The sequence below is a fragment of the Thalia democratica genome, chromosome 3, assembly GCF_965202585.1.
Source record: "Thalia democratica chromosome 3, ktThaDemo2.hap1.1, whole genome shotgun sequence".
NCBI lineage: Eukaryota > Metazoa > Chordata > Thaliacea > Salpida > Salpidae > Thalia > Thalia democratica.
Window position 1 is genome coordinate 39,375,918 of NC_139167.1, and position 26,012 is coordinate 39,401,929.

Here is a 26,012-nt window from a genome sequence, read left to right on the forward strand (position 1 = left end):
CTACTAAATAGCTGTCTAAAATTACTCAGGTATGTGAAAATGTTTAAGCTTTAGGCAATTTGAAAATACCAGTAAAACAGAATGAAAAATCTTAGTAAATCCTGATCTCTAACTTTTAGTAAAACAATTTAAATATAAGTTTAAGTCCTTGTTTGATAATAATGTGAAAATTTTGCCTTAAATTGTTTTTAGTTTCTTATGTATAACTATTTTATTCATGTTAGCTTCACAAAGTACTAATCAAAATTACTAACTAAATTGTAAATAATAAAAAAACATATTCAATGATAGTAAAAAATTAATTTATAACAGTTCCAGTTAGAATAATTTAGCTAGAAATAAAATTTAAATCAAAAACAAGTCTTGAATATAAACTATATCCAAGACTTGTTTTGTATACTTGAAAAAAAATATTAGCAAAGGTGAAAAATTATTTTACAAATTATGAAATAAAAACAAATTGTTAAACTAAGTCTTTCTAATGTTGTAAAAATTAAAACAGTATGTGATTTGGTCAAAAGCTTCTAAAGTTAAAATTAAAACCCTTCCAATTGTAAAATAATTGAAGAATACTTTTCAAAAACACTTTTGATTAGCTAATCAAGTTACCCATTTCTAATTGTGCAACTTTATTTTTCTACCAAAAATCTTATTAAACTGCGTAAAAAACTACTTTATTTTTGACGTAGTTCTTTAAAATGTACAAACTAAACTTGATATCAAAAAATTAAGAATATAGATATAAGTTTGTAGTAAAACATTTAAAAAGAACACCATATCGAATCGCTTTTTTATCATGTTTATTTCATTTTTTTAGGAGTCGCACAGGAAACAGGAAACCAGTCAAAACACGACCCTGCTCGCAAGGCTTTTAAAGTTTATTAAACGGGCCAGAAAAATAAAGTTTAAACAAAAAAAAACTACAATAGTTTTTTTTTTGTTTGTGTACAGGAAAACTAGTTTTAATAATGTTAAGTACTAGTATTGATATTTTGCTTCTTTATTAGCAAAAACAATTAGAATAAGTTGCTATCTTTATAGTAAAAAAGTATATCTTAGTGTTCTTTAATCCTTTGAAATTTTATTTTTTACCTACTATGAAAGTATCAATACAATTTACAAACAACTTATAACCGATTTTATTTGAATTTATGTTTAAAATATTACGATAATGTAAAAATTTTACAGATAATGATATATACAATATAAGTTAAAAATTGCGCAACCCGCTTAGATATTTTTAAACAAGTCTAATTCACAAAGTGTTTTTTTTTTATCTGATAACTTTGGTCCGCCGACTAGAAAAGTTGCCATTACTTAAGCTAAACCATAGAGAAGTTTCAAAATATATTTTTTAAGACTGAGTAATGTTTTTTTTAATTGAAATCTATTTATGAAACTTTATTCCTTCATCCAACAAAAACATTTTTCTTATATCATATACAGTTTTTGATAGTATGCTTGTTGATACAAGCTTTTAATGTCAGATGCCTGTTTGATTCTAGTGTATTTTACTCAAAAAAAAAAGCTATAGTACAATGTTAGTAAGAAGTTGCTGTTAGTAAGAAAAGAAATTGAATAATAGATAAAACGCTTTAACAAACATGATTTGTAAGACCTTTGTTTTTTTTTAATTTTTAAAAATGGATATCTTAGTATTACTAAGGGTAAAAAGTTTAAATTCAGATAAAAACATGTTTAGAAAAGTTCAACATTTAATTGTTTTTTTTTAAGTCATTTGAAAAAATTCTATTGCGTTGTTAACAATGTATTACATGCTTTATACTTTAAAATTTTGATTAGTTAAACTCTAAACAAAACTTTTTGTAATTTACAAGAAGAAATTAAACTACGTAAATGCAATTACTTCACTAAAAAATCTATTGTAAAACTATTTTTTCAAATTTAAGTATAAAAAGTTAAATACTTAACGTTTAATACTCTTTTATTAGAATAAAACAATAAAAGATCAAAACGACAAATTTTATTATATTTTTTGTTAAGCGCTTAAATCACGGGTATGAAACGTATAATGTAATTGTATGACTTTTAAACTTTTTTATTTTAGGTTTTATTAGTTAAAGTCAGATATATATAGTTCTTTTTAAAGGAGTAATAATCTCTGGTAGTTATAAGTTAGATCATTAGCTAGATTTTGCTGTGTATTGGTATCTAGACACGGTTTCTTTACACTCATGAATATAAAATAATGTTATAAGAGCTATTTTTTGTTTTTGAATGCTTACTTATTTCTTTATAAAATTCAGAAAACACTCTTAAAGATAAAAATTAATTTAATAGTTTAAAAATATAAGTTGAAACTTTTTCAGCAACATTAGTATTTACTTAACGCCGTAAAAAAAACATACCTTAAAATTTTTGGTTACTTTTAGCATACTAAATTTTCGACATTTATTAAAAATCTATTTACAAAAAATCTTTTTTTTTTCAACTTTTATTTCTAAAAAGGTGAACTTTCAAATTGAAAATCTATTTAAAAATATCAGCTAAAAGATTATACATGTTTGTGTTTAGTAATTTTTATCACTTTGAAAAAAAAAGGTTCACTTACCAAAATAGTCATCGTAAGAAAAACAGCTTAATTTTAGATAAAAAATATGCTTAACTTACAATTGTTTTACTCAAACCATAACTAAAATACAAACTAATGACAACAAATTTAAAGTAGAGTTGGTTGCTTTTTGCTTTAATTATTTTTCAAAGATATTTTTTTAAAGCAAAAACAACTCATTCACGGTCTAACTTAGCAGCAAAAAAGCTTAAATTCACGTGAAGCTCTGAAAAGAAAATGTTTTAAATCTCGGATACTTACAAAACAAACGAAGCACAAACAACAGTGGAAGGAGATGAAATATTGGATTTTCAACTGCTAGTTATATTCGCATAAAATCGATATGAATTGAATAGAAAACAACACCAACGTAAACTATATGTGAAAACTGTAGTACTGGGAAAACGTGTAAAACCATGGAAGCTAACTGTGGTTAATTGAAAATTATCAGAATAGAAAATGTTTCTTTTATGTGTTAGATGTTGCAGTGCATTTAATTACAAGTATCATTGCAGAAGTTATAGATTTTTATTAAAAAAAACAAGCTAAACTTTTTGTTAGGACTCTTATTTTTTAAACAAGCAAGTTTTATCACTTTTTAAGTTTATGTTTTTTATACTTGTAGTAAACATTAGACTAAATAAATCATAATACATAGTTTCAGTTTATTCATTTTACATAATGAAGACTAATAGGTTTTTGTGCTTATTGATTTGTTTCAGACTGTTAGTTTTTAATATAGTAATTCAATTTGTAGCTTTTATGCTTCTACAGCTGTTTTTGTAATTGTTTTTGAAACTGATTTAAACTTTGATTAGCTTTTGTTCACACTTAGCAAAAATAACAAACTACCTAGCTTATCTGATTTTTCTGCACTTCAAAAAAGATTCATTTTTATTCTTTCACTAAATAATGAGTTTTAAAGTCTAAAACTTAAAATTTTTATTTGTTAAATTTACTTAAGATCTATAAATAAATCAATAATTAAGTATAGCAAGATTAATATTTATCCATTAATATGAAATACTAAGCAGAGAACTAGACTTTTTGGTGTCGAAAATTTTAAAGACAACTCTTATAAATGTTAGTTAACATTAAGTATAAAAAGCAGTAGACTAGTTTTTTGAACAATATAGAAGGTAATACGTTTGGTTTACACTCTTTATACATACTAGCTATGTTTGAAACAGAGTTAAAATTAAATTAATAAAACCTTATAAAAATTTTTCTAGTTTTAAAAACATTATTCTGCATAAAGTATTAGTTAAGATTATAATACCATAATTTTTTTAAGCTGTACAAATTACCTTTTTTATCAATGATACAAATATTTTTAACCATTTTTCCTCGATTTAATAAATGTAAGCTGATTGGTTATACTTAAAGGATTTTTTTGGTTTGGGTTTTTATTCTAAAAAATACTCACTTCTCGAAAATAGATTTATGTATTAAACAGTAGTTGAAATTTATTAAACTTAAATATGAACTGTTTGTTTTATTATTATATTTTTCTTCAACACCAAGTTGTTACACATTTTTACTTCGATTTTATATAGTATACTTGTCTAAAAAATTATCCAACACTAATAAATAATAGAACAAACAAAACCTTAAAATATAACACTTCAAAGTGAGTTAAAAGCAATCAAAAAAAGTTTATAGAGCTTTTGAGTTTTTTATCATTTAAACGTATATAAAAAAACTTAAAAATCAGAATAAAAGTTATTTTCATTCGAAATAAGTTTAGTGACTTGTATTTAAAATTCTTTTTTAGATTACTCAAACTTTTAAAAAACTCATAAAACGTTCAACCGACCGAACATCTGTAAAATTTAAACACAAACCTTCTTTGTAAACTTGCAAAAAAAAATCTGATAATATATATAAAATATATCTTTCACGCTGTTTATAAGGCGTCGTGTTCATAAAATTTTTATCTTCACGGTTCGCATGAATAAATTGAAAAATTAACGCTGCCTTGTATAAAAGTATAATTTGGTGTAAAATTTTCGTGTACGTAGGTTACTAGAACAAAAATGAAAACATTAAACCTTTGTATTTGTATAGCGTTCCATATTTGTTTGTTGAGATGTAAAGCGCACTAGTAAACTAGATCATTTAGATGTGTCATAAGTAGAGGAAGTGCATATAATCTATAGTTATAATATCTCGACCTCTTTTCCAAAAATTATAATTTTTGACCTATGTACTCTTTGTAAGTTTGTTTTTAATTTATCTGATCAATTATTTATATAAACAGAATGACATGTATAGAAGCCATACATTGGTCGATTTGGATAAAACTTTCAACTTTGCAAAATAGTTCAAGAGATGCACAAATAAGATTAAAGTTCAAACCTTTAAATCTACTTTTGTTTAAAATATCATCTCTTAAACTAAAATAAAACTCCCAATCTATAAACAAAACTAATCATACTAAGAGAATAGTTGTAGACGTGTTTTTACTATAAAATAAATGCTTATTTTATGTTTTCCCTATACACAATCTTTTGGGTACAAAAAATAAAAGTCGGCGTATTTTTGTGAACTTGACCTTCACCTTGTTTCAATTTAAGTATTTTTTAAAATTGTCAACCTACATAAACAGAATTTTTTTCTAACTTGTTTTATATAAAACAATATAACTAATAATAGATAGATTCTAGCTTTTTTGTACTTTACATGAGTTAAAACTTAGCTAAAAACTTTTAAAACTTTAGTTTTTTGTCTAAGACTTATTATTCTAATGACTCTCTTTTAAAAACTCTTTACAGCTTGTTAATTAAACAATATTTTTTTTCAACAATTTTTTTTTATAAAACTAATTACAAAAAAACAACTTACACAGTTTTGTTAGAACTAAAGTAGCTTTAAAAAAAAAAACTTTTGCCTAACTGTTTTAATTATACTTAAAACAGTTTATGTAGTAAAACTGTTGGGTGGTCTCGAACGGCTCAAGTTTAGTAAAAAACTCACGGGCTTTTGACCCTTTTAATTAAATTTAGTTTGTTTGACTTAGTAATGTAGTGCGTAAAACAGCAGGCCTTAAATTTGCCGCTCGGCTGACAATATATTTCAAAGTTTAATGGAGCAGCCCAAATAGACAGATGTAAGCTGCTTGTAAAATATCAATAACTTTCAGCCGTTGTCACTAACAACTTATTTTATAGCTTGACATTTTGGGGATTGTTTTGCAAAAGAATTTGTTTTAGATGACATTCATGTCAACTTAAAAACCAACAATATTTATAGAAATAGGTTCTCAAATAGTTTTATAAATTCTTCATTTTCATTTCTTAAACGAACTACTTTAGCTATTTCAAAAGTTAAACGAAACAAAACTTCGTTCATAGAGATGATTGGCGAGATATAAGCAACAAACAAAGAAATGCCAACCTTTCAAACGACCAATTTGAGAATTTTGAATAATAAATAAGCTAGATGAAATGATGACCCGTTTTATACTATCATCATTTTGGCTTATAGCGCACGGCAGCAAAACAAAATTGCAGTTAAAATAAAGAAATGTAGTTTGCTAATTTATTTACCTGACAGAAGTGTATATTAAAAGAAGTGATAACTTTTTCTCACGCGGCTGGCATGTACTTTTTAAGTTCGTATGCAACACCTGCCCCTACTTCCCTTTCTTATTATTATCAATATTCAGAATTCAACGCACATAATAGCACTTCAGACATCTCTTTTTGTGAAAACTTGAAACAGTCGGAAAAATAAAATGTAAACTTTGGTGAAAGTGAAACTTTTCAAAAAAGCTGTATTATTTTTTACTTTGTATATGATTTTGGATTCAATCTTTTTAAGCTTTGTTTTAAAGTATGAAAACGCTAGATAACAAATAGCCTTTTACGAAAATTCAAAAACAAAAATGTAATTTATAGTTTTTTTTTTCGTTATCCTAGATTTCTAGTTTTTTTATTAGCTACATATATTAAATTTACAGATAATATTATAAAATATTATCAAATTTTAAAACTTTTTTAATCAAAAGACAAACATTTACCTAATATACTTATTTAGAGAATTTTTAATTATTATTAGAAATTAATCAAGTTATGAGAAAAGCTTAGTACAATGTATAATCAATATTAAGCAAAAATAAAAAACAATTTTTGAGTTTAAATTTGGTTAAAGACTTCTAAAAAGTTGTAAAAAAGCATTTGTTTTTATTGATATGAATATACAATTTTTTACTATGAATAACTTCTACAATAACAAAACAAAACGTTATATATAGTTTAATAAGTATATAGACGTTGAAGATACTTCGTGTTATTTAAAAAATCATTAGTTGTTTAAGTATAGCTATAGATTTAATATTATACTTTACAATATGATGTAGTTTTTATAATTAAATAAAACTAACAATTTCTAATTAAACATAACTTTTTATTTTGGTTTCTAAAATAACTTTAAAGATAAACTTGGAATATCTAAAACTTTAAAAACAACATACTTTTATTATTAAGTTAAACTGTTTAGCTAGTAACTTAATAAAAAAATAATTTAATTTAAACAAAAAACGGTGAAAATTTACTGAAAATAATCAATACTATTTATTAAAGACAAACTGTTTTTAAATATAAATTTAAGTAAAGACTAGCGTAAAATTTTACAACTAACTTATTTAAGTTTTTAATAATTTTGATGTTAATTTGTGTTTTTTTTTCACATACAACATCAAATGTTTACGTCTATATAAAAAAAAAAGAGTTTTGTTTAACTATTGTTATTACATTACATCATAAATATAAGAAATTAAAAACTCTTATTACTCATAAAAGATATTGAGATAAATTTTTTGAATATTTTTTTTGTTACAAAATTTATGAAAACACTATAATTTCACAAGTAAAAAAAAACAAAAAAAAAAAAAACAAAAGTATTAATATAACTTAATTGTAATGTCGCTTACTCAAACATGTTTATATGAACTTTTACTACAAGTTGATTATTGTTTCCAAATGCAAAATGTTTGTAAAAAGTTCAACTGAAAATCGAGTATTTGGTGGTAACAAAGTCAATATTAAAACGTGTTGTCCGCAACTTATTTTACCAGCTCAGGAAAGTGTCAGCCTACTGAGTAAACTTTAAAGTACTTTTTGATAAATATTAGCTTTACATCAGGTTTTTACGGCAAACATTTGCTTTTGATAATTTGTGTTTACATATGGTTCCACTTGAAAACTTTATTGAATGCCTTTTTCTAATCTAGTTTGCAGGTTTTTTGTAATTAATACATTTTCAGTGTTTTATGGGTTTTTTAATTAAAACTTTGTCACACAGAGTTTAGACTAAATTTTTTTTTGGCCGTAAATTATATCAAACGTAGAACATCTTATAATGAATTTATTTTAATAACTGTTAATACTAGCATTATATGAAGAGGATATTTACAAAAAAAAAAGTTTAGCATATTAAAAAAAATTTTGTCAAGTTTCGGTTTTGAAAATATACTAATTATGTATTTTTTAAGTACTATACAACATATTTTTAAGAATATAAATTTTTATTAGAGCATTGTTAAAACAATTGAATGCAGAAACTAATAAATATTTTCTATTTCGTGTCTTTATTTAACTATGCTAGTAAGTAAAATAGTTATGCATGTCTTTTTATTTTATTTATAATTTAAATGTTATTGAATTTTTATTTTTGAATATAAACATGGTTTATCAAAAAGCAAATTTAACTTTAAATTTTTGTCAATAAAAAGAAGAACACTTTTTAACTACTAAATTGCTTTTACGTTTATAAAAAATCTAGGAAATAGTCCAAAAGTTTTTTTTCTCCTAATAAAAATATAATCATAACTTTTAACTTTAAGTTAAAGTTAATAAAAATAACTTTAAACATCAAAATACGTTCGAACTTTCTCATTACCCATTTAAAATAAGTTGTTAGCGATAACGGTCAAGTGTATGAATATTAATAATTGTAAATAAAAACCCGTTTATATCTGCAGTCAAACATTTAAATTTAAATATTTTACTGAACGATTAAACAACGTTAGGTTAACACTTATTATACATGTTTAGTTTTTTACTGCTTTGTTTAAAAAACACAGTCTTTAGCTGCTTTTGAAAACTAGGTATACTAAGTTATAATATAAAACAATATGTAGTTATTATTTCTGCAAATACTTAACATTGATCAAACTGGCGTAAACAATATCAAACCTACAAGAAAAGAGAGGGCACGAGCGGTAGAAAAAAGAGAGTTTTAAAAACTTTTGTTTTTACCAGCACCACTTGCCAAGCGACATAAATTTTCAGAGAGTGGTTTTCTTTACAAAGTTATTTTCAGGTATAATAGAAACGAAAAGTTTTATTTCAAAGTTTAAAAAAACTAATCTGAGATCAAAGTTTTTTCAAAGGCAGTTTTTCTTTTACCGTTATAGCTATTTTTGAAATTAGTTTGATTGGTTTGTATATCTTTATTAAATATTTTTTTTTCTATTTAACTCAGATTAATTATTATATTTACAAAAGTTGTTAGTATTAAACTGAGATTAAAATAACTAAACACAGTTGTTTTGAAATTTATTATTTTTACTCTGATTGATTTTTTAGAACATATAATTGTTGATATAACTAGTTCGTAAAAAAAAAACTTTATCTTTAAACACTATGTTCTTACAATAATATTACACATATAATTACTAAAACTTTACTGAACTCAGCGTTTTATTACATGTAAAGAATAATGAAAAAATGAATTAGTTATAATGTTTAGAATCGAGCGTATAAAACTTAAATGAAAAACAAAATAAAAACAAAAAGTTATATTCATTGTAGTTAAACGCATGGAAAACTAGATTTTTGTGATGACAAAATTTGCAGTAATCTATCATAAAAGGTTAACTTTTTGTGACATTAATGAAACTTTATTAACTAACTAAATTATTTATCATACCTCAAGGAAAGTTTTTGTTCTAAACATTTTCATGAATATTTATTACTCAAGGTTCTTAAAAGACCAATCAAAACAGTGCTTTTAATGAATTAGAAAATCTTTGTAAATTGAAAAGTTGGAAAACCAAAAAAACTATTTGAATAGCAAATTTCAAACGACTTCTAATGCACAAAAACCTACTTGGAGGTGTAGATAAAACACATTAGGAAACCGCTCATCAGTTGTGCCTTGTTGTGAAAAGCCATAATTGACCATTTGTAAGCAAAGCCGATCTATCATACTTTGCTAAACCATGTTTTATCTATCATCATTTGTAAATTATTTATATTCCCCTCTTCTGTTCTTGTTAACATTTAAAGCGTTACTTTTTATTCTTTTCAGGTGATCAATTTATTAAACCACTTTAAGAAACAATATTTTATTAAACTTGAAACTAACTTAGTAACAAACTAAAACTTTGAAACATTTCATTGATTTTTTAATGTCTTCAGAAAAATGTTATGGCTTCAATAAAGACACTGTGTACAAAACACAATGAAAGCTTAACGAGCTTATAACGAGTTTTAATAAAGTTCATTTTACAGAAAGAAAAGTAACAAAACATTAATATTTGTTACGCTGTTTTTGTATGGTTTAGTTTAAGTAAAGCATATGTTACTTTATTTAAAAAATACTTTTTATAAACGCGGAAGCTTAGTACTTACTCCTTGTTAGTTTATTGATTTACCATTTGATTACAGTGTTTAGCTTTTAAATAAAAACTCTAAAGTCTCAATAGCTGTTGCTCTAAAGTATAAGCTACTATATTAATGTTTTTTTTTAGCTACAAAATGACTAAACTGTACGAAATATCTGGTTCGAAATATAAGATTTTTTTTAAAATGTTAAAAAAATAAATACGGTGAACTCAGTAGTTAACTAAATCATGATAGTTTATACATTAACGTTAAAAACTACAATTATAATGAGTAAGTAGACAAAAGCTTTAAGATTAAATGATATAGCAAAACAAAAAACATAAGAAAGTAGTTGAAACTAACTTGAAATAAAAAAAAATATAGTTTTGTTATTTTGCAATAAGCTAGTATTAATTTTGCTTTAATTTTTTAAAACTAGATTTTTTTCTGACGTTTTTTGTTTAGAGCTTAACATTTTTAACTCTTAAATACTTACTAATTTATTCAAAAAATGATTTATTGTATAGTCGAAAATTACATTTACAGATTTTTATATTTATGTTAAGTTTATGTAAACAATTTTCAATTCAAATGAATTTGACGAGCTTGCATCCCTTTAAAGCACAGTTAAAACTTTAAGGATTATACAATTCGTTTTTACAAATATATTACTGTTTTATACTTGTTATCAATACATAAATACTTTTCGATTAATTAATTTTATCAAATTAAGAACTTTCTAAACATTAGCTAAATTAAAAAACTAACATACATTCATTAATAATGAAAACAATGGACGAAGAAAGTCGTGTTTTTAAGGCTTTAGATAGACAGAAAAAGGTTCTATTAATAATAAATATCCAAACTTAAGAAGAACGTTGTTAAAACAGCAAGCTGAAATTTTAGCAGAAAGTTTTTTTTTTGTTAATATTTTTATTACTTCAACTTTGATGTTTGTAGTTATGTTTTAGATTTGTAAAAAGTTAAAGAAAGAAAGTTAAATATAAAAAAAGACTATTCTTTTTGTAACTGTTATGAGCTGAAACAAAGCTCTTATCTCTTTAGTTTGCACAAAATCAATTCAAGCTTACAACTGGAAAAATCGTAATAACTTTACACCCCGTTTTGCACAATTGTGTAAACATTTACCGACCAGAAGAGGTCCTTGTGAGGTTGCTATGCAAACACTAAACTCTTAGTTGTTATCATAACAACTGTTGTCAAGTGGCGACCAGGAAGTCGAATAGATGTGCTAATTATAAAAAGTCATTAACATCAGTTTAAAACGAATTTTAGTATTTCGCTTGTGATTGCCCTCAACGTGTTATTAATACAAACATTCATAAACATTGTAGTAGAAATATAAGATTTCAGAAAGTTAACAGTCTCTACTAATTTAAGTAAATTACTTCTTCTCGCTTCGTTAAATTTTGCACGATTATCTTTTATCAAACAAGCAAAAATTTTACTAAAACTAAACTTATTTAGTTTTTTTTATAACGATTTTTATCTTCTTATATATAAGATATTATTTAAAAACATAGTAGATTAATTTAGAAGTTTATAACCACTATCAAATAAATTTAAATATAAATAAACACATATTGTTTTGGTTTTTATTTCAATAAAACAACTTTTGTTTTCAGATTAGTTAAAGATAAAACATAAAACAATAAATCACCATGCTTCAACTGTGTATCTTTTTCCTTTCGATTGCGTCATTAATGCACTACGTCATACCGTATGAAGCTCAAAAATGTCGTCAAAAGCAGCGAATAGTTTGGTGCCAAGACAGGGGGTTCGTTGACATTCCCCTGGACATTCCCTTGCAAACTCAGAAGCTCTTCCTGCAAGACAACGAGCTGCAATTTGACGAGTTTCCTCTGCCGCAAGCAAAACTGACAGAACTAAACTTAGATGGAAACCTGATGAGGTCACTGCCGACTTCTCTGCCGAGCACACTGACGACTCTGACTGCCAACGTAAACAAAATCGTCAGAGTCGATGTGGAAGCACTTCAGCCGCTGGTAAACTTGCGCAAGCTGTCACTGATGGATAACCGGTTAAGTAAATTCGTACCCTTGGTGGTTTTTGGAGAGAGCAACAAGACGCAACTACTTGGTAAATTGGAAACGCTCGACTTGAGTAAAAACTTTCTAACTGAAGTTCCTCAAGGGCTGCCGTCAACGTTAGAAGTGCTGAAACTTCCGTACAACCGAATTAAACGTCTAAGAACTGACAGCATACGTTACTTGCCTCACCTGAAAAAAGTTTGTTTGGGTGGAAATTTTATAAAAGCTGTCCCAAATAACTTTTTGAATCCTTATACTCAGATTAAGACGCTAGATTTGAGTAGCAATTTGCTAATAGAAATACCTTACAACCTTCCACCTAGTTTAAACATTCTAATGCTTCGCAACAACTCAATTAAGTGGATTTCAAACAGCCAAAACAACAAGACCGGTCTTGAAGCTTTAAAACGGTTGCAGAACTTGGATCTGGCGCAAAACAACCTGACAGGCGTGGAAAAGGGGAGCTTGCCGATCGAAAATCAAAACGAGCGTATCATGGTCGTGAAACTCAGCGCAAACAAGTGGAATTGTGACTGCAACATCAAGTACCTTCGCGACTGGTTGCTCAGCAACCGAGTGATGACTTCGAACAGCAACTACGAAGTAGTTTGTCATTCGCCTCCAATGCTGGCTGGGGTAAGTTTTTTTATGGGTGAACTTTAAACTGTTTTGAATTACAAAGTGTTTAAATATTAGGGTGTAGTTTTATGAGCTATTTGTTAACTTGTTAATGTAATCTTTAGTTGTGATGCTTACATATATGGCTTTTTGTATAAAAAACTAGTCAGATAATAAGAAACAATAGTAAAGTTTTACAAAAGTTAAAAATTAATTAAAGAATAAAGTAAATTTGATGTGATTTTACTAAATTAAAGTAATTGATACGGGTATAATTTTACCATTTAAGTTTCGCCAGATTATGGAAACAAAAAAAAAACTGACGTAATTTATTTTGTCAGAAATATCTCCAACAAGTTCCAAACAATCATCTAATTTGTCCGTCAACTTCGACGAAGCTGTTTACTGTTGATGATGTGACATCCAGTCACTTCCGAATCACATACTTTAAAGAAAACGTCACGGCAAAACAAGACAAATGGTTGATGCACGGAAGCCTCAACGGCGCCTTTGAATCGCTGGTCGAAAGTTCTTGCAACAGAAACAGCAAAGCGTGCTTGGAAAAAATTTACCGCACTTCGAACCTCACCTCAGTTCTTGGCAAGTTCGGGCTGGCTTACCAAGTTTTGAACGACTCCTACAGGGTGAAGAAGTTAACGTCGAGCAAAGCGGGGCAGCTGGTCGACTTCGATGGAGCAGCCAAGTTTTTACTCGCCTGCGTTTTCGAGGGAACCGACGAGCTGACCTCCATACAAACTTTTCAGAGCTGTCAGCTGGTCACGCCTGTCAAAGCGAAAATTGACACTGTCGTCGTCGACGATAAGCTAGAGCGGCAGGGCATTGCCAACTGGGCGGTCGTGCTTTTGGTGGTTGTGATGGCCGTCGCGTTCGTTGTCATTTTGGCAGCGTTGGCGGCCTACAAGCTGCGTCACGACGATTTGCGAGGCGGCTTGTCAGAGAGAAAGGGAGGAATGTTCAAGAGAGAGTTTCAGTTCCCGGCGAGCAAAAACGTCGCAAACTGCAACGACAACTTTCTCATAAAGCCCGTGCTGCCCGCCTGTCGTGACCCGGAAAACCACCCGGACAGAAACGGCCACTTGCTGCAGGCCGACGACGAGTTCGAGTTCGCAGTTGTGACGTCATCGGAGGAGAAGTACCTGAGGCCGGAAATATCGCCACCTTACGACCAGCACCGCAACTCCAGAGGCAACCCCGATCGAAATTCGCTGAACGAAAGCGGCACTACATCCGGGTGCTACAGCGACTCCAACCAGCACCAGTTAGGTTTCGGGGAGGAGGAAATGTCGTACGGGGAGTTGAACTTGGCGGGAAATGTTCAGAGGACTAATTTCAAAAACGTTCGCAGGAGCCGCGAGTTTCATTTAGTTCAAAATTTTGACTAAATTACGTCATTTTTATTGTAAAAGTTTTAAAGTTTATTTTTTAACTGCTCATTTTTAAAAAGTAAATATTTAATTTTTAACTTTTGCTGATTTTTTCATTTTTTGTTTTAACTGCAGGTTCAGTAGATAGGCAATAAATGAAACTTCGTTTTTTTTTTGTTTCCTTGATGTTTTTAAACTTAATAAAAATAGCTGCTTGTTTCAATTTTTTAATTGATTGTTATAAATAATTTTATAACTTTTTATATTTACTAAATACATACAAGTTTAACCATAACTTTGTGAAGGTTTTAATTTACTGAGCATTTAAGAATTCTAGTCAAAGAATCTTTTTTTTTTTGTCAATATGTAAGATACTGTTCTTTTTAATATTTTTTATAATCGAAGGTTTTCTATCAAAAACATTTTAAAAATAAAACTTATACAAGTCAAAGTGTTTATCGGTTTAGAGACTATTAAAGACCTTCAAATAAACGATTCAGTAACTTTAAGTTTATTCCAAAACTATAGTTTTGCAGTGGTGTTACTAACCAGCGCGCGTCTGTCAAAATAAACCTGTAAAATCACTACAGTGACTTTGTACAGTGATTTTACAAGATTATTTTGACTGACGGGCACTGGCAGTAATACCACTGCGAAACTATAGTTTTGGAATAAACTTAAAACTACTGAATCGCTTATGTATAGTTAGTAAAAGTTTAAAAATTGTTGAGCTAAAAGAGTAATCCTCTAAAGTTATTTTTAGAAGACAATTTTTATCTTAAGAATAGCTCACTAAAAGTAAAAAAAAAACTGTTGCATTGTATTTTTATGAGCTGTTTAAAAAAATTTTATACTCAATTTTCAAAAATAATTTTGAAATTAAAAGTTATTGAAAGCCTTTTACAACAACAAGCTACGTAGACTTCAGTTGATAGGATTATTTTTTCACAGCTTTTTCTGTCAAAATACCAACCACAAAACAGAAAAGAACTTAATTTCGATTTTGAAAAAAGTTAAAAGAAACGCCTATAAAATTTTAATACGAATATTTCGACTGCACTTGAACTCTTTGGCTGTTTATCTGCACAAAAAAAGAGAGAAACTTGTTAAACGCCTGTTTAAAGTAAATCTAATTGCGAAGTCGTTCTTAAATTAGTTCCAAGTTCACAACAGTGCGAGCCAGACATATAACTCAATTGTAATTAATTTAGTATGTTTTTACACATGTTTTTCTGAGTTGTCTGCGCACGTTTTTCTTCAACTTTAATTTAAAATTCAAGTCTGTTGTTTAAACAAAAGTACAAAAAAAGGCTTGCAGTAACCTTTGATCTTGAGAAAACTAAGTTTCATGGTTTGGAATCAACCGTGCCTTTGATTAAGATTGAAATAAGACTTTAAGTTAGTTGATCACATCTAAATAAGCATTAAAAAGTGAATGAGGCTACTTAACACCTGTCAGGTTTTAACTTAATGCTTAAAGAAACACTTCAACTTAAGTTTTCTCTTTGCATTTTAAATGCTATGTATGTTTCAACTCAACTGATTTTGCTAAAAAGGATCTTTCTTTAAAACCCATTAGAGAAAATTAATAAATTAGTTTTCATTGAACGAAAATTCATTTTCCTTCAGTTAAAGCTCCTGAGATAGAAAAAAATAAACAATTTAAAAACCGGGCGCCAATGACTCGATTTTGGTTTTACTGTTTGGTGAAATTTTAATTTAAAGAAGATTATTGTCGGTTTAAAAATTATATTAAATTCAAAAGTTTTTTCTTTAAAAATATTTTAAAAACAATTTGGCTGTAATTTTATTTATCATAGTCTATAGTTTAAGAAAAAAAAATGGCTAAACTTTAACTTTACTTCATTTTTAATGTGTTTAATTAAGTTTTATGGTCAAAAAATATTTTGTATAGCTTTGAACAATTATCTAATTTAAGTAGGTTGAAAAAATATATAGAGAATTTATTAATTATGTTGTAGACACTAGTTTTATTTGACTAATGCATACATTTTGTCGAAATTAATATAAAATTTAGATAAAAAAACATAAACATAATTTTGTTTAATTTAAGATAATAAACAAAACTAAGAGTACAAAAAGAAAATGAAAAAATATAAACATTTGAAGAAATAAATTTGTCTAAGTTTGAAAAAAGTAGCAACGACAAAATCTTTAAACATTCATATTGTTTTTATTACAAGCAATAAGTATTAATTAAAATACTAGTAGTAGCAGAAAAAGTATTCTAAGATAGTTTACAGATTTTGAAAGTAATGTTTGTAGCTTTATAAGTATAAACACTATGAATTTTTCATCATAAAACAACTTTATGAATTAGTAAAATGCAAACAAAATGTTAAAAAATGTGTGAATAACATTTAAGTAACATCTGTAAATCAGAGAAAATAAAGACGGTTTATAAACAAGTATAAATTTACAACTTAAATTATGCAAAATAACATAAGTATATTGGAGTACATATCAATTTACTTGTAATTTTAACAAGCATGTCTTTTTACTTAAAGGATTTAAAACTAAAAAAAAAACTAAAATGAAAAGAATACTTTGTTTAGCTTAAAACTCTTTGGACATTTTATATACTACTTCACCTACACAATTACAAAGTAATTACGTTCTAGTAGTTGTACAATATTTTCAAATTTCTGATTGATTTTATAAATGTATAAATTTATAAAAAATTTTCACACTGGTATCTTTTAGAAGTATAAATAACCAATACGTTTATAAAACATTTATTTAAATTCTTCAGCAGGTATTGTGTTAAGAAAAAAACAAAGAAAAATAATCCTCTTACAATTCAAACCTCTAACTGTAAAGACAGTTTTCAGCTATTGAAAATATTTTATTCTAATAAAGAAAACAGTTTTACGTAATTTCTTGGTAATTTTTCTGAGAAGTTAAAGAGTTTCAAACGGATTAAAAATTAAAAATTTATGTGGTGCTCGCTACTTTGTTACACTTAAGAGCTGTACTTTTAAAGTTTGAGTGAAATATTCATCATTGACAAATGAGTAGAAACGTTCAATATAAAAATTTACAGTTTTTTTAATAAAATAAGTATTTAAAAATAACATATTTTAGGCAAAGTAGTTTATGGTCTAAACAATAGTGTTTCTACTTATTTTTTAAATCTGAATAAACGTTTTTTATTTTAGCTCAAACTTGTTTTCTTCTAGTTACCTTCATTGACTTTCCTAATTGGAAATGAGTAATTACTTATAACAGATATCGATTTAAGTTTGATTTACACTAGTTAAGTCTCACTTTACATTTCTTATCCATTAAAAATTAATCTCTGTCTGTTTGATTTATTATAAAGTCGCTTTAGTTTCCAAAGTTTATGTCATTCTCTATAAAGTATGGCATATATTAAATCTTAAACGTTTGTTTGAAGCAAAAAAATAAAATCTTATTACCGAAACATCGTAATTACCTAAATACCTTTTTAATTTTTATTTAAGAAAACTAGAAATATATGTGTTACTACTTGACTCGTGTTATTAAGTTTTTTTCTGAAAAAAAAAGTTTCATATAGAAAATGTTCAATAAGAAGTACATTTGTTAAAACTTTAACTTTTCACTACTCTCTATGACTAACAAAAGTGTTTTTTAATCAGTATGATAAGTTAAGCAAATTTATACATATTATTATTTCTTGAAAATACTTTTTAGAAACCGTCGAAATTAAACTTTTCTTAACAGAACTATTGAGTAAAAAAAAATTATAAAACATCAAAGTTTGTAAATATGGTTTAGCATTTTAAATTAATACGTTTTTTTTTAGAATTTCTAATATTTAGCTTATTCATTAATCTATTTCATTATATAGCATCAGGTTTTTTATTTTTTACCAATAACAAAACAAAAACTATATATATGTATACAAAATTAAATTACACAAAATAAACATTTGCTTGGAACAACTGTTTCTGCGTTCAATACACGTCTTTAGCCAAGTATTTTATTCAATGAAAAGCAAAATTGTAAATACAGCAATACAATTATACAAAATTAGTTATTACGTAATAATAGAATAGTAAGCTGATTTCAGACAAAATTATTAACAGAGTTTTTTAATAAATTGTTTTTGGTAATGTAGATTGTGAACATCCAGTTTGTAATTCATTCCTTTTGTTTAGAGATTCTGATTTTTTAATATTTCAAATTTTTGATTTTTCCGCGTTGTATAATTTACATCCATTTTTTAAACTGTAATTGTTTTTTGTTCTTGTTAACATTTCCCAGTGAATTTTAAAATTGACTTTGTTATTTTTTAGTTTTCAAAATATACTGTGATAAAGTTGTCGCATTTCTATATATACATAAATGTATACATTAATAGTTTTAGAATTTTCATAAAATACAACAAAAAAAAAAAACAATGTTTTTCTTGTACATTCTCTAAGATTTAATTGAGTATATTTAAAATCACTATTAAAAGTAAAGAGCAAAGCACTTTTGTTGTATGCGAAAATTAATTTTGATTTTATGCTTTGGTTTTATAATAAAAAAGCGTGCAATTTTAACGCTTACCTCGTAGGACTGCAGTATAATTTTTAATAAAAAATCGCAATAAAGCTTAATTTTCATGCACTTAATTTTTCGAAGAAGACGTTTTAATATAATTTTGCTATATTTTTACTTATTTATTTTGTTCAATATTTTATTATTGAAGTTAATTTAAACTTTATTGTAAAAAGTGTTAGTTGATGGTTTTTTTCTAAGAACATACTACAACTGGTGTTTTTTTCAATAGTTAATAGTAAAGTTTTGATATCACAATTTTTGCAAAATTTTTTCATTAGTGAAAGAATTTAAAAATTAAACAATACTTTACACAAATTTTATTTAAACATCATTTAAAAATGTTTAACTATACCTTTGGCTTGTACTGAAATCAAAACTTTTAATTAAATTCTTAATTAAGCAAAAAATAATAGTATAGAAAAATTGATTAAAACATCAATTTCTTTTAATATCATCATAAAAAAACTTCTTTACATTGCTTTTATTTTGTGAACTAAACATTTCTAGATAAAAAAGAGTGCATCATTACATGAAACCATAACAAAAAGTAGAATGAAGTTACATATTGAACTTGTTTACTTGCATTTTCCCTTTTCGTTTTTTTATACAAAGCTGCGCCGAAATGTACATCTTTAGTTAGCTTGAACTTGCCAATTTATTAGTCAATGCATAAATAAAGAGTTAAGTTACGTAAGTTCGTAAGCACAACAATGCATACGAGGAACTAAAATTTATTGATTTTTTGCTACTTTAGTTTTAATATAAACAAAATATGTGGACTATATTCATTTTTGCAAATTAGCTCTCTGGATACTTATTTTTAAAACAAGGGTTATACTTGATTTAAACTTTGTTTAGAGTCGTCTGTTTGAAATAATGTTTTTTTAAGCATGTCTTTCAAAATTTAGTTTTGGTGTTGTGATACAAAACTATCTAAGTGAAAGTATCTGATTTACAAAGTAATTTCTTGTTTGAATAGTAAATTTTGTTTGAAATCAATAAAAAAGGTAAAAAAAAGTTAAATCTTTTATTTGGTAGATATGTTAACTATACAAATAAAAATAATATTATGCTATTGCTAGCTTATGTTAAATAAGCTAGCTATAGCATAGATAAGACCTTTATGAATAAGTTTTACGTAATATATATTTTGCATAGAACAAAAACAAATTAAAAAATACAGAGATATGATAATAAAAAGCGTAGAAAAAATATTTAGCTACCTTAACTTTGTTTTTTTTTTCTTGCCTAAACTATTCTTTTTTAAAATAACAATTTAACTATGAGTTTGACACTAGTTTTTATTCTCTTTAAATTTTAAAAAGCAGTTAACTTCTTTTATTAACGCTCGATGCTTTTAAGTTTATTTTAACCATAAAACAAAACTATACTTTATCAACTTACACTTAAAGAAAGTTAGTTTTTTACATGTTTAACTATTTTATCAAATTAAAAAAAATTAACCATGACACATAAAATATGATTAACTTATAAAAAACAACATACGTTTAAATGATGCATAGTTATCTAAAATAATAACAAATATTGTTTAGTATATATGTATTGTCTAAATATTTTAATATGTTAAATAAATTTACTGTTAAACTTAATGCTTTAAAATAGTCCTTAATTTTGTTTCTTTTTCTAATAGTTTAGAATAATAAGGTAAAGAAATATAAAATTGGGAAAAAATATTGCTTAAAGCTCGATTTTTGTTAAATTGATAAAAAGAACGGTATTAAATTAATTTATAAATTTTTATAATCGCCAACTGGAATGTAATCTAAATAGTAATCGCCCTTTTATAACTTAATTAACTTTTTACTTTTTTGCCCCTTTTAGTAATTTCCCCTGATAGCCCCAAAAATGACCCAAAGAAAACGATGTTACCCATTTAGGAAACCTCTGGTTTAAACAGATAATAGTAGTTTACTCACTCGATAAAGTTAAAAATATATTATATAAGTACGAATATTCGTGTAAATTTGTAAACAACTGTTACTTGATTTTTTTAGTCTCACAAAAAAAAAAAGAATTAAGTCTATACGAAAACAAAAACATGATAATAGATAAATAAAAACAATAGTTTTTGAAAGTCATAGAAAATAAATAAGTGTTAAACAACACACATACCAATTTGAAACCTATTTAGTTTGAAGCTAAATTTTTAGTTATTTATTTTTAATAACTACTTTATAAAACTTAGTTTCATGTAGTACTCTTTTATATGTAAAGTTTATTTTTTTAAGTAACAAAATAGAGAGATGTATGCTATACAAATCATAAAAATTTTTATAAGAAATATGATAGCTTTAATTTAATTGCTCAAACGAAATGTTTAGTTGTCGGCACCTTGTAACTATTTTAGAGCATAAGAATGATGTTTAATCTCTAAGTTGTTCTACTCATAATTATTGTTTACTAAAAACAATATAAACATGAGTGTTTAGGGAGAGCTAATTGTACTTGAAGTTTGTTGTAGTATAAAGGATTCATTTTGTTACAACTAAAAATGTAGCAAGATGTTGAAATACCTTAAAAAAATGTTATGTTTAATTTTTTAAACACTCTAAGTTTAAAGAAGCTTAGGTAAAAAAATAATTCATTTCCAAAATAGTTCCTAGTTTGTATTTGAATAAAATAGCTTATAAATTTCAAGGGTATTTTAATTTTGCTTTATACAAAAGTTTTGCTGTTTCTTTATTACTACATTTTTTAGTGTTTGATAAAGTTTTATTTGAAAAGCGAATGTAAAAACTGTTTATTACAAACCAAAATAAAGCATGCTTTGAAACAGTTTTTGAATATCAATGCAAATTTTTGACGCCAATTAAGGGATTTACTTTTCTCTATAATGACAACTTAGTTAGTGACAATTTTTGTAATTGAATATTTAAATTATATATTGTGAAATCCGTTCTACCTTTGATTCTCACGAAAGATAAACTTGAACGTTTTCTTATAAATCACAGCACAACTACCGATATGACGTATAGTTGAATTTTATTTTAGAAGAAAGACAAAACATTTGTAAATCTTCATTCATGATTTGTGTTTTAAATCTTGTGGTGTTATTTAATTGAACTGTAAATCATCAAAGTAGTTATTAGTTCAGAAAACGTAGAGTTTAGATAGTTTAATATAAATGAATTTAGTGTAAATTACAAAAACTTTTTGCTGTAAAGTTTTTTTTTACACTGTAATTGTGTAACAATATATATTACATTTTAACTTTTAAATTAAATTGAAAATTTTTACAGCATACGAATGTTTATTCAAACTCAAAAGAAAAAAAAAACTGATTTAATAGTAGTTTATAGCAGTTTAAAATATTTTTCAAAATAGTCTATCAAAACGGTTAGTTTTTTTAGCACATACTAGTTTTTGAATATTTTCATTAAAAAAATATTGATTGTTAAAAAACATATTTAAAAAAATTCTTATATGAAGCGCATAAAAAAAGTCGATGAAACAATCTGGCCTAGATATTTTACTCTTGTTGAACCTTTGGGTCTTGAGCTACTAACACTTTTAAAAAAGTAACATTTCAGTACTTCATTTCAATTCAAACATTATTTAATATATGGTATAGAGAGAAAAACTTTTTTTAAGAATAGAAATGTTATATTTTTCAGTGGAAACAAAAATATAAAAATTAAACTAATTATATTTTTCTAAATTGTCTTCTATTAATTCAAAAACAAAGATTTTAAAAAAAATCTATTTTATTTTAATATTAAGTTGATCAATGTATACGAAAAAAAAAAAAAGGTAAGTTTATTCTGACTTGAACTGTTCAAAAAAAGTTAAATTGTATGAAAAACAAAGAATACTTTGCGTAAAATTGATAAAATACTGAAACGGAATTTAATTGATTAAGGTATGAAAATCAATTTTAGTCAATAAACAAAACTATTTGCAGTAAGTATTCTTTATATTTGATAAATAATATTTTAGAAAATTGAGGTACTCTATTTTCTAATAAAACTTGCTTCACTTTTTGATAAAACTGTTTTACTTTTTAAGTAAAACAATAGTTTAAAAAAAAATCTTATACTTAATTTATTACATTTGATTAGATGTACTACTATAAAATAAGCCCAAAAAAGTATTATTAATTAATGTAATATTATTTTAAGCTTGTATTGAGATTACATTAATTTTTCTTTTAGGAAGTTATTTTACATTTACTACTGTATGCAATTTAAAAAAGTTGATCATCAAGTTTTTTATTTGTTACTCTCTAAAGTCTAATGTGTTCTTATAGGATATAAAAACTCCTTATTTTATACTTTCATATTTTTGTTTTAGAGTAAAAGTTTTAAAAAATAAGATAAAAAGTACTAGTATAAGAATTTAGTAAAAAGTTATCAATTGTAAAAAAATCAAAATTTTAATTTTTATTAACAATACAATGTTTCACTCGCTTGAACCTAATCAAACGAGATCATCAATTGAATAAAATTTAAAAATTTTTACACTTAATAGCTTTATACTAAATTCTTATACTAGTCAACAAAAAACATCGGCGAAAGTCAGCAGAGCAGAAGCCTGGACTTTCGTTTGCCGTGAGACAAGCTCAAGTTTAACAATAGGGTTGATCACGCCAATTCGATTATCAGACCACAAGTTTCGGTAGACTGAGACCGGTTTCGTCCTTATTAGGACTCATCAGTCAGTCACAACCGAAAAACTTGTAGTCGTCAATCTACAAACGGTTTATCATGCTTTCACATGAATCAACCATTTGCTGACAATGATCAGTGACGTCAGCATTGTCATTTGCCGTGCAACGTTTAAAACATTGTCCACTAAGCAAGACATCTGGCACGCTCGTTTTAGTACGATCTTACTAAAACGAGCGTGCCAGATGTCTTGCTTAGTGGACAATGTTTTAAACGTTGCACGGCAAATGACAATGCTAACGTCACTGATCATTGTCAGCAAATGGTTGATTCATGTGAAAGCATGATAAACCGTTTGTAGATTGACGACTACAAGTTTTTCGGTTGTGACTGACTGATGAGTCCTAATAAGGACGAAACCGGTCTCAGTCTACCGAAACTTGTGGTCTGATAATCGAATTGGCGTGATCAACCCTATTCTTATACTAGTATTTTATATCGTATTTTTTAAAACTTGTACTGAATTGACTGCTAATTTTAGTTTTAAATGTTCAAACAAAACTCATAGTTTAAGCTATTTGTGTTTAATTCAGTCAAATAATTTTACAGACTGTTTCAAAATATTAAATTGTTCTAAAATATATTTTAGATATAAACTAGATCTGTTACAGTATTAATACTTATAAAAAATTTAAGTTTTTTTTTCAAATTTAATTTATAATTTTAAATATTTAAGTTAATTTTTTTATTTTGCATAAGCAGAAGTGTATAGTGTATACTGATTAAAGAATATAAATTTCAACTGAATTCATTATTTGGAATTTAAATATTTTGCTTTAAAGAAGCTTTGATTTGAAAAGATAACTGCTTAAAACTCCAAGCTCCAAACAAAATAGCTGTTCTATTTACTCAAACGTTTCTTATTTTACTACGATATCAATATAAAATTAGTTATAGTATTTTAAAGGGTAAAAGAATAACATAGCTGTTTTACCATATACTATTAGGCTCAAATTATAAAGTCTGTAACGTTTGAAAATAAATTATTTTAAACACAGTCTGAATTTTTTTTACACTTTCTATATATGGCCTTGAAGAAAGTTTAGTTTGTCACTTCAGTCAGATATTTATAACTGAAGATATAATAGTTTGAGATATAATAGACCTTGTGCTTAATTCACGTGCTATCCATTCTCACGGTGTGCACAGAAATCATTTTCGAATGTACAGAAAACTTAGTATGACGGAAAATATTTTATAAATTACGCTTACTTTGTTTTTTCTTTCTCAACAAGCAAATTATACCATAAATTGACAGTTCAAAGCATTTTATTCATAAGTCGATACTTTTAAAACTTTATAAAAGTATTGTTTTTTAATGATAAGTTATGCTTTTCATAGTCTCAAATTTTTAACAGAATTAATTTTCAAGCAGTACACTGTGCACAGGTTTTAAAAAAGTTGAGAGCCATTATAAATAGACCGTAAAGTGCATACTGATATCTTTCTTAAGTATAAATTAAGTGAAGTTTAAGTACATACTTTTTATTAAGATTGTTAGCTAGTTTAGAGATACTCTATTTTAATTGTAAAGAATTTTCATAAATAAATTCGCATCTCAAGCGTATGTATTTTCTAAGATAATCTTCGATAAATTTTATATGTCTACTGAGTTGTTTATTTAAGAATTTTATAATATTGATACAAACCAGTTCAGCTGCTTTATATTAAACTTTTGTAATAATTACGAAGATATATTAAGTGAAAAACTAAGTCACTACTAAGATTAAAAAAAAATTATTTAGCTCACTAAGTTTTGCCAAAAAAGTTCGTCAGTTCTTACAATATGTTTTTTGCTCATATCAAGAAAAAAATCAAAACTATATTTAACTAAGAAAAAAAGCACTGTCGAGCTGTTTGAGCGAAACTTAGTTTGCCAAACAAACTTTTAAAAATACAAAGCATTTTTGTTATCGTTTTATATAAAAGAGACCTATAAATAGTTTTAGGAATCAAAATTCAGTACTAAAGTATTAACATTATACCTATAACTGTATTGTCTCCATTAAATATCCTCTTATATATAAACAAAATAAAAACGCTTTAAACAACGAACAATTATTACTATTTTTATTTTAATTGCTTCAAACTTTTAGACCTGTGATTCGTTAAATACACAAGACATTTTTTTTTAATAAATCCTGCAAAGCTTCCCCAAGTCCTCAACGTTCGCTTTTTCAACGCTCCAAATGCACTCCCGCGCCCATTCACGGTCATCCACGCCGATCATGGTGAACTTCCTGCCGTCGTTGTTCTTCCTGTGCAGTTCCACGGCGATGACCCGGTGCATTCCCTCGTCGAAGAAGTGCCCGACCCCCGAGTGGTGGGTGATGCCCTTTATCACCTTTAACTCGATTTCAACGCCTTCGCCACCGTCGATGTCGTCCCAGTCCACGGCCCTCGCGTCCATCGACACCACTTGGCCCTTCAACGCGTCTTCGCGGTTTTTGAAAAGGGTACTCCCCAACAGCGGGTCGAAGTAGGTGAAGCCCATACTAAAAAATATGTGTTCTTATAAG

At 26.4% G+C, this 26,012-nt stretch overlaps 1 protein-coding gene across 1 annotated transcript; it reads left to right on the plus strand.

Annotated features, from left to right (window-relative positions):
• Nucleotides 1-11,832: 11,832 nt before the first annotated feature.
• On the plus strand, nt 11,833-14,310 carry LOC145831336 (uncharacterized). Its single transcript, XM_082938555.1, has 2 exons — nt 11,833-12,890; nt 13,214-14,310. The coding sequence occupies exons 1-2, from the start codon at nt 11,865-11,867 to the stop codon at nt 14,273-14,275; spliced, it is 2,088 nt and encodes a 695-aa protein (XP_082794681.1). The 5' UTR covers nt 11,833-11,864; the 3' UTR covers nt 14,276-14,310.
• The last annotated feature ends 11,702 nt before the right edge of the window (nt 14,311-26,012 follow it).

What these genes read in the sequence shown, in the direction of transcription:
- LOC145831336 (XM_082938555.1), top strand. Translation starts at nt 11,865, where the DNA reads ATGCTTCAACTGTGTATCTTTTTCCTTTCGATTGCGTCATTAATGCAC. An exon ending in CGCCTCCAATGCTGGCTGGG is followed by an intron (nt 12,891 to 13,213) that starts GTAAGTTTTTTT and finishes TTATTTTGTCAG; the next exon opens with AAATATCTCCAACAAGTTCC.